The sequence below is a fragment of the Scardinius erythrophthalmus genome (genome assembly GCF_964197995.2).
Source record: "Scardinius erythrophthalmus genome assembly, chromosome: 10".
Lineage (NCBI taxonomy): Eukaryota > Metazoa > Chordata > Actinopteri > Cypriniformes > Leuciscidae > Scardinius > Scardinius erythrophthalmus.
The window spans coordinates 4,012,148-4,028,290 of NC_138230.1; the positions used below are offsets into that span (position 1 = coordinate 4,012,148).

Sequence of the window (16,143 nt, forward strand, 5' to 3'; positions counted from 1 at the left end):
GTTTGAAAAAAGTGCACTTTTGATGATCTGTTGTGATATTAGCACTAAGAGTTTGGAAAATGTACACCTAACTTGTGAAAATAGTACCAAAGCGAATAAAAAAACTGTATATGGTGACCAATTGTGGTTACCACTATGTGAAATCAATTAGCAATAACGAGTATTCATCATGTGTGGTTACACGTAATTTATATGTTTGTACAAACAACCATTTTATTTCTGTAGTTCTCAAAATCCATATGTATATTGCTGAAATGAAAATCTATAGGTTTACCAAACGGTTCTGTGATTAACCATTAAGATCAGTTGGATTACAGTTTTTTTTATTCGCTTTGGTACTATTTTCACAAGTTAGGTGTACATTTTCCAAACTCTTAGTCCTAATATCACAACAGATCATCAAAAGTGCACTTTTTTCAAACATTTCATTATGTTTTCAATTGTGTTAGTACAATACACAAAATCACAAAGTATCCTTTCCACAACACAAAATAAGTGTTTCATCTACATAAATGTTTCATTCACAGTAACTGCCTTTCATAAAGCTCTTACTATCAAACTTTTGATTTGCATCTCTTCTTGTTCAGTTTAATACATTTGTCTATTATTTAATCAACATGATCTTAATGGTTAGTCAATTAATCATTTGGTACACCTATAGATTTCAATAGATATTGATTCTATATACAGTTTCTATAGAACTTGTTTGCAATTTCTGATATGAAAAACCAAATGTAATGAATTATTTTTACATAAGTGATTTATAGATAATAACCTCCATCATGTTCAAAGTGTGTGAACACGTGTGTGTGTGTGTGTGTGTGTGTGTGTGTGTGTGTGTGTGTGTGTGTGTGTGTGTGTGTGTGTGTGTGTGTGTGTGTGTGTGTGTGTGTGTGTGAGAGAGAGAGAGAGAGAGAGAGAGAGAGAAAGATACAGAGAAATTTGCCATTTGTGCAAATACTGTAAAGCAGAATAGAGTATAAGGGAGAGGAGACAGTCAATGACTGTAAAACATTAGATTGATCAGAGATGCATCAGTAGAAGGGAGACGGGCGGCATCAAATACAGCATTTTACATTACAGTATGAATGCCATGTGATACTGTAAACATGGTAGAGACATGGTAGTTAGATTACTGTAACTCAACCTTCATCTGTAAAGGTCCACTACAGTAGATTCAGTCAAATAGTCAAAATCATTTACTGTATTCATTGCCAGCAAACTCTGTTCTAGCTCAGAACATCATGGCTGTGCTTCAGCACACCTTTTGATGACACACTGGATAGATACTATTACAAACATGGATAAAATTACATAAGTTAGGTTATGCACGTGTATTTTCTAATGTGGCATAGCCTGTATTACTGTAATTAATTCAGCAAAACGGTGATTTGAAATATGTATCTTGCATTGTTTGCTGTTGAATGAGCTGACTGTTAAAAGTACTAAATTGAAAGAAGATCATACTGTTGTGTTTCGGTGATTAAACCAAATGTTCTCATTACATATTACAATAATCTTGTGTTTGAAACGATGATTAGGTGGACTGAAAACATGTGCAACTGACTGAAAGCATGAGATCAGGTTTTGAAAGAATGACTAGCTGCGTTACTAGTGTGATCAGTTTGGATTTTTGTACTAAGAGTCTTGAAAATGTACACCTTACTTGTGAAAATAGTACCAAAGCGAATAAAAAAAACTGTATACAAATGTGTCATTAAAATAAAACTTGAAACTTGAAAATGATGTTTCTGGTCTATAGGGGCTGTTGACAAGGGTACTCAATGTATTAAAAGCATGATTGAATTTTGATATAAGATGCAGAATTTAGATTTTCACTGTTTTTGCATTCCTCATAGATGACAAAAAGGAACTGGTTTCATCTCCGCCCCCTTATGGAGACAATCCCCAGATTCAGGTTTCAGGAATCAGGATCAGTCCCATGACTTTCAGGAGAGTTATTATCCTCTCGGAATGAAGTTTTAACGCCTGATCAAAAGACTCATGCCGAAGTTTCACCATGTAAGTGTTCATATTTTTAAAATATATATCCAGTCTGTGTGTTTTTGTGTGATTAAACCAATAGTTGTGTTTCTGTTTGTGGAAAACTAATCTAATGATGCTAAGATAATAAGTCGACATGTTTATGTGAACGTACAAATCACATTCCCGTCTCTGTCTTCTCTTATAAAATAACCTTCATCATAGGAAAATCTACATATCGTTCCCAACAAAAGTATCGTGTAGCGTAAAACATGTTTCGTGAACAGGCTGTCGATTACTTGTTTTAAAGTAAAGGAATGAGATAGGACGCGTAGGAGGACGAAGTTTTCGGGAAAAGGAGCTGAAGTCAGCCTCGTCTCGTACACCGCATTACCATTACAGATAGGACTTGTTTACGGCATTACCATGGCATTTAATAGTAATATTGAGTGATATTGTATATTGTCTAAAGAAAGTAAACAATACCGATGTTTTCTTTCTTTGGCTTTCAGGTTTTACAAGTTATGATAAGACTTGAATTGTATTGACTATTAACTGCATGCATGTATGCATATGATATGACGCTGATAATGAATAAATACTAAATGTATATTAATAAATATTATAAATATTGTGTTATATTGTATGTTGTTAATTAAAATCAAACAAGAAGTGTTGTGTCAACTGCTGTGTGCCTAATGATGAAAATGTACAGTAAAAAATACATATAATTTTAATGAATTAAAAAAGGAATTAAATTACAATTAAGTTTTTAGTGTAATCTTAAATGTAGTTTTTTGCACCCTGCAGTAATTAGTACTTTGCAGCTAAGAGACATATGTGCGCTTTTTTCCACAGTAAAGCTCAGTCCACAAACAATGCAGTCCTACTGTACTTTTCCTGGCCAAATATAGATAATTTATTCACAAGACCAACACGTTAATAATCCACAAGAAATGTAAACTGTAGCTGACTGCCATTAAACTTTGCAGGCCCAGACGTCACACAATAGGCTGAGGTGTGTCACATGATCCAAGTTAGCCGTTACGCTCCAACGGTTACAGATTTAGACCCTCTCATCTCCATAATATAAGACCATCTCTGGGTTTATCCCTGTATGAATGTGTTTGTGATTATGATTATTAGCCTGTATCTGTGACATAAACCAGCTCTTCTGTTTTCTCTTCAGGTTCAGAAGGTTGAATCTGCTGCTGCTGCTGTTTAGCTTTATCATATATAACGTTAGCGGTCAGTATCATATCTGTTTATACATTGTAACAATGTTTCATTTTCAGGTCCAGGTTGATCTAGTCAATTGTCTCTTTTGCACCAAGTGACTTTGCTTGACATTTGTGGATTAATGATTGAAATTTCTTTGTGTATTACATCATCTCACACCATGACTACTTCTCTATGCAGTTCATTTATTAATAAACATGTTCAGGAATACACTACAACATTTGATATGTTAAAATGTGGCACAGCTAATATTGTTGGCTTCTTGTTACCTACAATTATTTATTTATACACACAGTGGGTACGGAAAGTATTCATACCCCCGGTAAATATGATCAGAAATGGCTGTAAAAAATAAATCTTTCATTCAAAAAATTGGCAAAATTCTAACCTTTCATTGAAGGCAAATAATTCAAAGTGGGGGGGAAATCACATTATGAAATAAATGTTTTTCTCCAAAACACGTTGGCCACAATTATTGGCACCCTTTTAGTAAATACCTTTTTGCAATCTCCTTTTGCCAAGATAACAGCTCTGAGTCTTCTCCTATAATGCCTGATGAGTTTGGAGAACACCTGACAAGAGATCAGAGACCATTCCTCCTTACAGAATCTCTCCAGATCGTTCAGATTCCCAGATCCATGTTTGTGCTTCTTCTCTTCAGTTCACTCCACTCATCAGGTCAGGGGACTGGGACGGTCATGGCAGAAGCTTTTTGTGCTCCGAAACACATTTTTGTGTTGATTCTGATGTTTGTTTTGGATCGTTGTCCTGATGGAAGATCCAACCACGGCCCATTATAAGATTTCTAGCAGAAGCCGCCCGGTTTGGATTTTTTTTATCCGTTGATATTTGATAGAATCCACGATGCCATGTATCTGAATAAGAAGTCTAGGACCTCCAGCAGAAAAATAGGCCCACAACATTAAAGATCCAACGGTATATTAAATTGTACACATGGGGTACTTTTTATCCTTGTGTTCACCAAACACATCTAGTGTGTTTGCTGCCAAAAAGCTCTTTGTTTAGTCTCATCTGACCTCAGAACCCTGTGCCGTCTGAAGATCCAGTCGTGTCTGACCACTGAATATGCTGGAGTTTGTTCTTGGAGGAGCGAGGAGGAGTTCTCTTGAAACCCTCCCAAACAACATGTGGGGATGTAGGGGTTGTTTGATATTTATTTTATTGTTTTTTTAGGCTTTCTGACCCCCAAGACTCAACTAATCTCTGCAATTCTCCATCTGTGATCCTTGAAGAGTCTTTGGCCACTCAAACTCTCCTCCTCAACGTCCATTAAGACAATATAGACACACGTCCTCTTCCTGGCAGATTCGTAACATCTTTAGTTGGTTATAACTTCTTAATTATTGCCCTGATGGTCAAAATGGGGATTTTCAATTCTTTAGCTATTGTCTTACAGCCACTTTCTAGTTTGTGATGCTCAACAATCTTTTGCTACGCATCAGAACTGTATTCTGTGGTTTTACTCATTGTGATGGATGATTCAGGGAATTTGGCCTTTGTGTTTCCTCATATTTAAACTCCTGTGAAACACGAGTCATAGCTGGACAATTTCATGTTCCTAGTCACCCTGGTGTGCTAAATAAAGGTAAATATTAATGGGAATATACTTCAGAAATATTTTATTCATAAAACATTCTAGGGGTATGAATAATTGTGGCCAACGTGTTTTGGAGAAAAACATTTATTTCATAATGTGATTTCCCCCCCACTTTCAATTCTTTTACTTCAATGAAAGGTTAGAATTTTGCTAATTTTTTGAATGAAAGATAAAAAAAATTTGAATGAAAGATACATTTTTTACAGCCATTTTTGATCATATTTACCGGGGGTATGAATACTTTCCGTACCCACTGTGTGTGTATATTATTATTATTATTATTATTATAAAAAAAAAAAAAAATATATATATATATATATATATATATATATATATATATATATATATATATATATATATGTATATATATTTTTTTACTATATAAATATATTCACTAAAATAATAATATTTCATGATGACATTGATTATTATGGACAATAGAGAGAAACAATACATGTATGTTTCAGTATTGATTCTTTGTATTGAGTTAATTTTATTCTGTCTGTGTTTGCAGAATCCCCAGCTGAAGGAAACACTCCTCGATCTGTGACGGGGAAAACAGGAGAGAGCGTCACCCTGACATGTGGATCTGGGGCCAGAAACATTACTGCTGTTGAATTAAGCAGACAGTCAGAACTCATCCCTGTCTGTGAGAGTGAAGAATGTAAGAGTGAAAATAACCGAGTGTTTAAAACAGGATCATGTGACGTCGTCATCAAGGATCTGATCTTCAGTGATGCTGGGAAATACATTTTGAGAGTCCATTACAATAATGATCAGTCAAACCCACAAACCCTGGAGTATCATCTTCATATTCATGGTAAAGTCAAAACTGATCAAACCATCATTGTGTGCTTTCATGATTTCCTGATAATGGAAACAGTTTAATATCTAAAACTATTGTGTGCAGGGCCTGCGATCAGCAAACACATTAAATGTAACAATTATTCAATATTCAGATTAGATGATTCCAATATAGGCTTTTCAGTGGCTGGTTTTTAAATGATTACATTTCGTTCCTTTAATCCTAAATATGTTATTATGACCTTGATTGATTGACACCATTATAATAATGATGAATGTGTGTGTTCCTCCTCAGATGAGATCTCTGTGCAGGAAGGAGAGCAGCTGAAGTTGGATGTTCTGTTGATCAATGCTGATAAAGTGGAGAGAAACTCTAGTGAAGGCTGGACAGAGGTGTGGACGAGAGGTCACGGGGTCAACAGTGATCAACTGACTGATCATGATGGAAATCTGACCATTAAAGAGTTTACAGGCACTGACACTGGAACATACAGAGTTCTGGACTCTAATAATGAAACCTTGATCACTGTCTCAGTCACAGGTGAGAAAAGATCAGTGGATGAGGAGAGATATTTGAGCTGATTTTTAATCAGGATTTGAACAGAAAATTGATGCTAAACTGTGTGAGTAACCTCTCAATCTCCTCTACAGAAACTGGATCAGGATCAAAGGGAAAACGAGAGACAGAGGATAACACACATAATGAACAACATAGTAAGTAAAACAGGAGACATTGAGAGAAAAAGAGAAAAGAAACAACATTTTTAAAATTTGTGTTCTCGTCCCTCCTTCCTCCTTTCTGCTGTAGAGCCTTTGACTATTGGACTGTCTGTGTGTGGAGCTCTGGCTCTGGTTGGGATTATATTTGCTGTCTACAAGATATACCAACGTCACAAAAACACTAATCATGATGACAACAAGGATGTCCCAAGGCAAGACATCGTACAGTAGTCCAGAACATCTAGTGACGACACTGGTTAGTTGTAATTCCCCTTCAGATCTACAGAGGATTCTGTCAGCACACTGAACATCTGCAGCGAGAGGAGTGTAGTATTAATGCAGAGAAAAGCGCTATATAAATGCATCAAATTAGGGGTGTGCGATATGACGATTTTTGATCGTGGACGATTAAAATGTCTCCACGATCTGCTTTTGAAGAAATATCGTAATATCGCACATTCTACCAGTTGCTGTTCTGGCGCCTCCGTCCCAACATATAGTCGACATTTCACATTTCAAGCATTTCAAAATGCTTTAACATTTCAAAGCCGCAATGTACAGAAAATCACACAAAGATATAGAAGAAAATGTATAAAAACATTTTGGATCAATAAAACTAAGAAATAGCATAAATAACTCCAGAAAGGCCACACTGCAGACAGGATTTACATTTCACATGCAAATCAAATTAAATCGGCTACATTACCTGTGCGAACAGGCCTACAGCACAACATCGATGCACCGAAAAAATAAACAATTAATTTACTCAATTAAATTAGAACAGAATATACCTTTCTAATAAATAACAATACAAAACGAAATAAATCAGAATCAAAATGAGCAAATGTGTGCAAAATGCCTAAAGTGCAGGGGAACATATATTCAAAACACAAGCAACACATAGTTAGATTAGATAACCCTGACAGATCAATAAATAAAATTAAAATAAGGAAATTATTAAAATAACGAGAGTTAGTCAGAATTTTCAACTTTGTCTTTTTAACTGCAGAAACAACAATAAATGCTAAACTGGAGGCAGTCTTTAGCTAAACATGTTCACAGCATCCAGAAATCAAATTTGAACCGGCTGAAAAGTTTTGAAATCACTTGTACCCTAACGTTACCTGATCGAGAGAACAGATCCAGTCTTTCACTCTGTCTGTGTCCGCTGGCGCGCGGATAAAATACATTCTAACGTGAAACGTGTTAACGTTGGCCGGCAGAAGTGCGATCATGGTTTTCCTGATGCTAAATCCAGCCTTGGAGAATATCCTTTCTGATGGTGTACATCCACACTTTAGATGTTCTTATCCCAGACATTGTTAAAGATTTAAATCCTTGCCGTGAAGACGCTCCTCTGTCGGTCACGGATTGAAAGTGAAACTTAAATCTGTCACGGGGTGTTTGGATTTATTCACGCACATTAAAAAAATATTTATTAAAAGCTTCTTTCTTTGCACATTTTTATATACAGCATTATCATAATAGGCTGAATATTAACGTATTGACAGAAAACCGGTAGTTCTATGTGAAATCAGACATTGAGCGCCCTCATATAGCCAAAGTGGCATGATCCTCGTTTCATAACACCTCTGCGAAGATTCGACCGTGAGATCGGTAGTCGAATCAGGCTCCTCCTATCGAAGCATCGAATCTTCGACTATTCGGGGTCACCCCTAGAAGAATGTGGTTATCCAAACAGTAGCTGGTCCCCATTGACTTCCATAGGAGAAGAATATATATGGAAGTCACTGGGGTACATCAACTGTTTGGTTACCCACATTCTTCCAAATAACTTTTATTTTCAACAGAAGAAAGAAACTTATTCGAATTTAAAACAACTTGAGAGAGAAAATTATGACAATTTAAATTTTTAGGAGAACTATCCCTTTCATGTTAATAAAAACAAAATGCAAAGAGAAAATCACTCACTGCTCTTGACTGAGAACTTTTAATAGTAGCTTTAATAAGCATCAATGTATCATTTATACAGTGAAGCCAGCACCCATATCACCCTGTAGCCCAAGACTGGTTACCCACTGAAGCTAAGCAGGGCTGAGCCTGGTCAGTACCTGGATGGGAGACTCCTGGGAAAACCAGGTTGCTGCTGGAAGAGGTGTTAGTGAGGCCAGCAGGGGGTGCTCACCCTGTGGTCTGTGTGGGTCCTAATGCCCCAGTGTAGTGACGAGGACACTATACTGCCAAAAGAGCACCGTCCTTCGGATGAGGCGTTAAACCGAGGTCCTGACTCTCTGTGGTCATTAAAAATCCCAAGATGTCCTTCGAAAAAGAGTAGGGGTGTAACCCCGGCATCCTGGCCAAATCTGCCCCTTGGCCTCTGTCCATCATGGCCTCCTAATCATCCCCATATACTGACTGGCTTCATCACGCTGTCTCCTCTCCACCAGTAAGCTGGTGTGTGGTGGGCGTTCTGGCGCCGTCGCATCATCCCAGTGGATGCTGCACATTGGTGGTGGTTGAGGAGATTCCCCCCTTCTATGTAAAGCGCTTTGAGGTCTCAGAAAAAGCGCTATATAAATGTAATGAATTATTATTATGTTTTATTTTATGTTCATATTTGTCCATTTTAATTACTTTCTTCAATGCTACTGTTAAATACACCTACTGTAGCTGAAAGAAGTTGAAGTCGTTCTCTATCTCCGTTGCTTCTAGTCACGGTGGTTAAAAATGGTACGGTCCACAATAGGGGTGTCTGAAATCGCTTTACATTAAAATGTTCCTACAGTGAAAACAGGAGTTGACTTGTATTGTAACTGTAATTATATTTTTTCACAATATCAGAAAAATTATCTGACCCCCCCAAAACTGATATTTCTGTCCTGTAATTCGAACTATGCCTCAGGTTAGGGATGGGCAAATGAAGCCTGAAGCCTCAGGAAGCACCGAGGCTTTCCCCTGATTGTTTCCGAAAAGATTCAAAGCATCAAGAGTGTTGAAAACAGCGCCATCTTGTGGCAGCTCACATTTACAGCAGCCATAAACCCCAGTGCGTATTTCACCTCCGTTGTTTTATCCATTAAACACAAATAAAAGCCTGACTACTCTAAATGTTCTGTTTTCTGATAATATAATTAACATATTAAAGTGTGCCAATAAATTAAATGTAACAACTATATTAATAGCCAACTAATTATAAAAATACCAACAGAGTTGCTTGATGCAAGCAAATGGTTTAATTATTTTATGATTTCTATGCTGTTTAAATGGCAGATTAAATGATCATGTAACATAGGCTATAGGCTTATTGATAAAAAATATTTTTGTTTTTTAATGGACTTAAACTTCCAGAAACCTGTAGAGTAGAGGTCTGTGTTCAAACACTCCAACACACAAAGTGAACATTCCCGAGACTGGAAAGAAAGTGAGGCTTCGTTTTCCGTTGATCAGTTTCTCTGAAAACAATCCGCGCTCCTCATACTCGATACACGCTTCGAAGCTTCAGTGTCATGTGAAACATCACTACCTCACGTTACTGATCATAAACGTGCTTAGCCTATAATCATGTTAATGTTCTGGTTTATAAGGTCAGCAACTGTTTTTGAAGCTTTGTTTCACTGAATGATTTGTTTTGTACCAGAGAGAGCTGAAACAGTTTTACACTCATGCAGTAACACATTATTCTGAAAGTTTAACCAGAACACTTAAACATTCACCCCTGGTTTCACAGACGAGGCTTATAATCTGTTCTCAGATTAAAATACTTTTTTGAGCTGTTTTAACTGAAAGCATCTTAAAATACATCAGTGTCATTGTTTATAAAAGCTACTCAAATGTCCTAATTGAACTAAGGCCTAATCCTGGCTTAATCTAAACCCAGTCTGTGAAACCGGGCCTACATGTGTTAACATGAGAATAATATGAGAACTGCGATTTGTGTAAAGTTATATTCACTCTTTTAATTCATGTTATGACATGTAAACTGGGAAGAGACATGATTTGTATTTGTACATTTGTGTAAAGAAAATTATTAACCAAAAGCAAGATGATTCCCAACTTGTATGAAACCTGGAATATTGATTTAGCCAAGTGTCTATGCAAGCTAACAGACCACATCCATTATTAAAAACTACATTATAAAATCATGAGGATTGTCATTACTGCACATATAGTGTCTTGATGTAATAAATCAACTATTATTAAAGGCTTTATTTTGCTCTGGGTGGGAAGTGGAAACACTTTGTGGTTTAGAGTCTCTGCATTTTGGTCTAATTATACAATTTCAACATGTTTTAAACTCTGAACACAGAAGTGTAATGAAGGAATGTTTTGTCTGTGTTGTGTATTCAGTAATAATAATAATCCTGATCAGATGTCAGCTGGTTGGAGGAGCCGTATTCAGTCAGTCTCTGGAGGCTCTCATCTTTGTGTCATACTTTCACTTTTTTAAGTCTTGCTAATTGTGCTGTGGTTTACACAAGAACACTCACACAAAGACTCATACAGAACCTTTACCATGTAAGTTTTCATGTTTTAAAATTTATATAAAGTCAACTTGTGTGTTTTTGTGTTAAATAGTTGTGAGAGAGAGTATAGAGGTATACTATATGTCAAATATAGCCCCTAAGCCCCGCCCCCTTTTTGACCGTGAGAATTTCCCCACGCTAGCTCCTCCCACTTATGGGCTGCACGTACACCGTGGGAAAATCGGACTTGTGCCACGCCTCCTTATGGGTTGAACACCTGAAGCCAGTAGTTAGAAACGATGTATGTTCAAAAAAACGATATAAACTTTTTTAAGAAATGTACAATAAAGGCATAGTCAGAGATGAGATCAGTGTTTTTTTTATTTATTAAAGAAGACAGATGTACATTCATCACTTTTAAAACGTTAAAACATCAATGAAATAAGTCAAAATGGCATTTTTCTCTAAAAGAGTTAGTGTTATTTTAAGATGTTAAAACATTAAAAATTCAATGTTCAGTCATTTTACAGAAAAGTAAAAACAAGTTAAGAGAGTTTTTTCATTTAAAAAAAAAATGTTGATTTGTAAGCATTTAACTTCCACAGTAGCCTATTTGTAAAACTTTTACATAAAACACAAACTAGTTTAAAAAAGCCTTGTGTTTTTACATACCATTTGCTAAAGGACTCAGAGTTTAAAGATACATAAGTGTTTCCTTGTGCTGGAGCAGAGTAAAAGAACGTCCACTCACTCCAGAGTTCTGGCAGGAATGACAGTCTGTAAAGGTTGCAGAGAGACACACACAGGCTTCACCCACAGCAGGTGTCAGCGTGGGAAAAAACAACAGTCCCTTTCCGCTCCCAAATAGAAAACGCGTCTGGTCAGTTCGCTGTCCGAACTTAAATGACCAGTGAAAGACGGTGCAGTGGCCCGAACAGACAATTTTGATTTAAGGGTGTCCCTAAAAAATGACATCACTCTCGGGGGAAACCCTCCTCCTACAGCTTGACAGTCACATGAGCTGTTTAAAAGGAGCGCAAACTTGGAGTGAAATACTACTTGTGCTTTTTTTTGTACATCTTTTTGTAAAGCACTTTGAACATCCATATGAAATGTGTTAAATAGTCATGCTTTTCCAATGTCTAAATGTCACAGATGGTTTTAAAGTTTAGACCATAGAGTTTTTAAGGTTATATAGGCTACAGCGCAACCCCCCCCCCCCCCCCCCCCCCCACACACACACACACACACAAACGGTTGGTTCCATCAGGTCGGCACAGTTGCGCGGATATCATGCTGTTTTATGTTTGTAGTACGAGAATTAGTTTTTATTACAGGTTGTATCTTGGAAAGATTATCCGGATATGTCAACAAAACGTGTTTTTCTAGTTGTAGAAATCACGACGCTTGTGAAAAAGGGGGTGCTTTCTTTGAAAAAAAATTAAGCGGGAAAAATGTGTTTTTTAAATCTTGTCGTAGGCTACAATCTTTAAAAGGAAGCAAACTAATTCATTCATTCACGCACCAAACCATCGAAGAAGTCAGAACATCGTATCCTAGTCTACATTATGTCTGCAAATCATCATCATGAAGCAGAAGAAGGGCCTTTACCTGACCAATATTTTGATGCTGATTTAGTAGAAATTCTGAAAGATCTATGTACGTTTTTTCATCATAAATTAAAATTATTTTTAAAGTTGAAAAGATTGAAAAGATATTTCAATAAATGCTTTTATTCGCAGATGACACATCATTCCCAGAGGGCGTATCGCCCGTTGATTTTTTAGAGGGTACGGAAAATATTTTGTTATGTCTTCTAACAAAAAAAACAACAACTCATATACGTATTTTCAATAGGAATCGCTGGGGAGGCGCCTATGGCAAGCCGGTTTAGCTTAATTTGTACCCAGTGTTACTCGTCGTAATTGCATTTTTACTAGTAAGAATTCAATAAGAGAGCTCTACAAATCAATTCTTACTAGTAACAATTACAATTAGAGAGCTCTCTAATCCAATTATTACTAGTAAGAATTACAATTACAAAGCTCTCTAATTCCATTCTTACTAGTAACAATTCCAATTAGAGAGCTCTACAAATTAATTTTTACTAGTCATATGTCTCCATTGACTTCCATTCATTTTTAATTACGGAGCTCTACAATTTAATTGTTACTATTAAGAATTCCAATTAGAGAGCTCTTTAATTCAATTACAGAGCTCTGCAATTATACATATCTTTAATTCGTTTTTTTTTACTAGTAAAAATTCAATTAGCGCTGTAATTGCATTCTTACTAGTAAGAATTTAATTAGAGAGCTCTCTAATTGTAATTGTTACTAGTAATAATTGAATTGTAGAGCTCTCTAATTGTAATTGTTACTAGTAAGAATGGAATTGTTGAGCTCTCTAATTGAATTCTTACTAGTAAAAATGCAATTACGACGAGTAACGCTGGGTACAATTCAAGCTAAAACGACGTGCCATAGGCGCCGACTCATAGCACCGTCCATCCGGCGGAGCAACCAACACAACCATTGGTTGTTGTTTCAAGTCCGTCCAATCAGATGTACGAAGACGTCACTCCACACACAACGCCTCGTCAGCAAGCCTCCGGAGAGGCAGAGAGCAGCGAACGTCAAGTCTCACATGCAGCCGAAGAGGGCTCTTCTTCTTCCCCTTCGACAATCACCGGAGCGGCTAACATCATTGCCGGTTCACGGAGAGGCGTGAAACGTCTAAGGGAAATTTATGGAGAAGAATTAATCTATCCGGAAACCGGTAAGCGAAAAAAAAAGGAATCATAATATTTTTATTCGTTGAATTTTTTAAATAATATAATGTTGTTTTTAGAAGAAAACACTGAATCTGTTTCTTCCACAACTGGAGGGAAGAAACGATTCGAGAAATATTCTCACGAGAGTCCAATTTCTTCGGAAGGCGGTAAGATTTCTTGTTTCATTATATTTTATCTATATTAAATAAGTCATATAATATATTTTTATGTGGTTTTTTTTTTTGCTCTAGAAGAAATCTCCGACGAAAGAGGGGCACAGGTGTTTTTGGAATCTCAGGCATTGGTTCTGAACGGGAATCGTCGGATAGCAGTGATGATGAAGGAAATGAACGAGCCTTCACACCTCTATTTAACGCGGGGGACGTGCGAGATCTGAGTTATGCCACTTTACGTACGGCAAACAGAAACTTCAAACGTGTCTTGGAAATCGCAACACTACCTCTCACATATCATCAAACGGAGCCCAGAGCGGTATTGTGGAGCTTCTACATAGAGTCATTGATACACAGAACCAACACACCGCCGATTTAAGAAGTGCAGTGGAGTTATTCGGTGTTTGTCAAGACCGCGTCTTGGAAGAAAACAGACAATTACACAATGAGGTGTTATCACTCCAACAAGACCTTTCGCAGGTGAGGAATGATCACTCACTGCTCATTACTGTGCTGTCATTAATCTCGGAGAGGTTAAACATTATTCAAAGACAGTCGAGGGGTACATAAGATGATGATAGACTAGGTTTTTAAAACCCATTTAGCTGTTATCATTTTAAATTCGTTTGGCCGTTGTTGGTTTTAGTTAATTTGGGATTATTATTGTTTTTATTGTTACTTTTTATCCATGTACGTGTGATTTTGTTTTCTGCTACATTTTGCTGTACACATTATTGTTGACACAATTCTCTTTCACACATTTTTAAAAATCAAAAACATCAAAATGCTATCAAAAAGACCACATCCGATTCTGAAAATGATATAGCTCGCACAAGAGCAAGACGTAGGACTACTGAAAATATCAGCAGACTCAACCTTTTAATCAACGAACAACTACATATGCTAAATACTACCGACCTGTCCGATAGAGAGAGATTAAATAATATCTTAGTTGACCAGCGAGCCTGGTTAGATCCGGAGGATAATGAGAGTCAGCTCAAACGAATATAGCCCGTACGGTGCTAAGTCGGGAGGAAATAGACAGACTAATGACAGAAGGAGGACATGTGGCTGATTTCACAATAACACCACGACCCCGTTTCAATGGTGTACAATTACAGAGACCACTAGATCTCCGTGGAATAGAGACCAATACCATACACGTCTCCATAATATCTTGAATGAGGTTGTGGATTTTTCTCTACAGCTGGCCGGACGAACAGGATATGTGAACGTATGTTTAGCTGGAGATTCGCTAGCAACTTCTGTAAATGCTGCTTTAAAGGTGCAATGTGTGATATTTCTGAGGATCTATTGACAGAAATGCAATATAAGATCCATAACTATGTTTTCAGTGGTGTATAAAGACCTTACTTAATGAACCGTTATGTTTTTATTACCTTAGAATGAGTCATTATAACCGCGGCCACCCCTTCTATGAAGGTCGCCATATCGTGACGTCATGTTTCTACCGTAGCCGACAGCGAACAGACAGCGCTACAGAGCGCGTTTCATCACTAACTTGAATGAGAAGCAGCAGAAAAAGACGCGGCTTCCTACGTCGGCCACCGTAGCCTCTCATTCGAGTTTGAAATTTCAAGGAAAGGCCGCGAATTATTGGCCGATTGCAATTCGCAAATCTCACCACTAGATGCCGCTAAAAATCACACACTGCACCTTTAACACCTGGTAATAATCATGACGCATCAGTATTCATAAGCCAGATAGAACAAGCCGCTCAGAGCAACCGAGACGTATCGACTGACTCCACTTTGACATTACAAATTTCCATCGTGAGAGATAAAACAGCAGGTGTGCATAGGAAAATCACAGACGTAGCTAGCGAGAGTATTAGTCGGAATAAAATGCACTTGTTTAGTCCATCTAACATCAATAATGAAATGTGTTTGAGCTATTGTCTAGCATATTTTCTCAACCCGAAATTCGCTGATCAAGAGCTACAGAAGCCAGCGACACAGATCCATACAGGATGTGGATTTACACCGCATGATAAAATAGGATAAAGGGATTACAGGGATTGTTCCGGCAAACTACTAGTGTACAAAAAACACAGATGAAATTCACCCGAAAACAGTACATCTATTTAATCACAAAGGACATTTTCATCCAATAAAAAATTTGAAGGGTTTTCTTGGAGCTCCTTACGTCTGTCCATATTGGTTTAAGGGATATAGAGATAGGAGAACACACGAATGCAAGTTTATTTGTAAAATATGCATGACGTCCGAATGTCGTTTGCACCCAACCAGAAGTAGACAGTGTCCAGACTGTCTCAGATTCTGTAAAAACACCTTCTGCTACAAAACACATAAAAAAATCACAAGTTCCCACCGAAGCATCTCAATGTGAGCGTGTGAAATTCTGTTCAAAATGTCACGTCGTTTATAG

General features: G+C 37.1%; 2 protein-coding genes across 2 annotated transcripts in view; one reads left to right on the top strand and one right to left on the bottom strand.

Moving 5' to 3' along the window:
- LOC308697127 (uncharacterized protein) overlaps positions 1-16,143 on the bottom strand; it is a 377,069-nt gene that overhangs the window by 188,747 nt on the left and 172,179 nt on the right. The window lies entirely within an intron of this gene.
- LOC308697164 (uncharacterized protein) lies at positions 1,909-10,844 on the top strand. The gene is made up of 6 exons (XM_081376304.1): positions 1,909-2,022; positions 3,173-3,231; positions 5,355-5,660; positions 5,940-6,185; positions 6,296-6,358; positions 6,453-10,844. Coding segments are annotated over exons 1-6 (819 nt in total). The 5' UTR covers positions 1,909-2,020; the 3' UTR covers positions 6,596-10,844.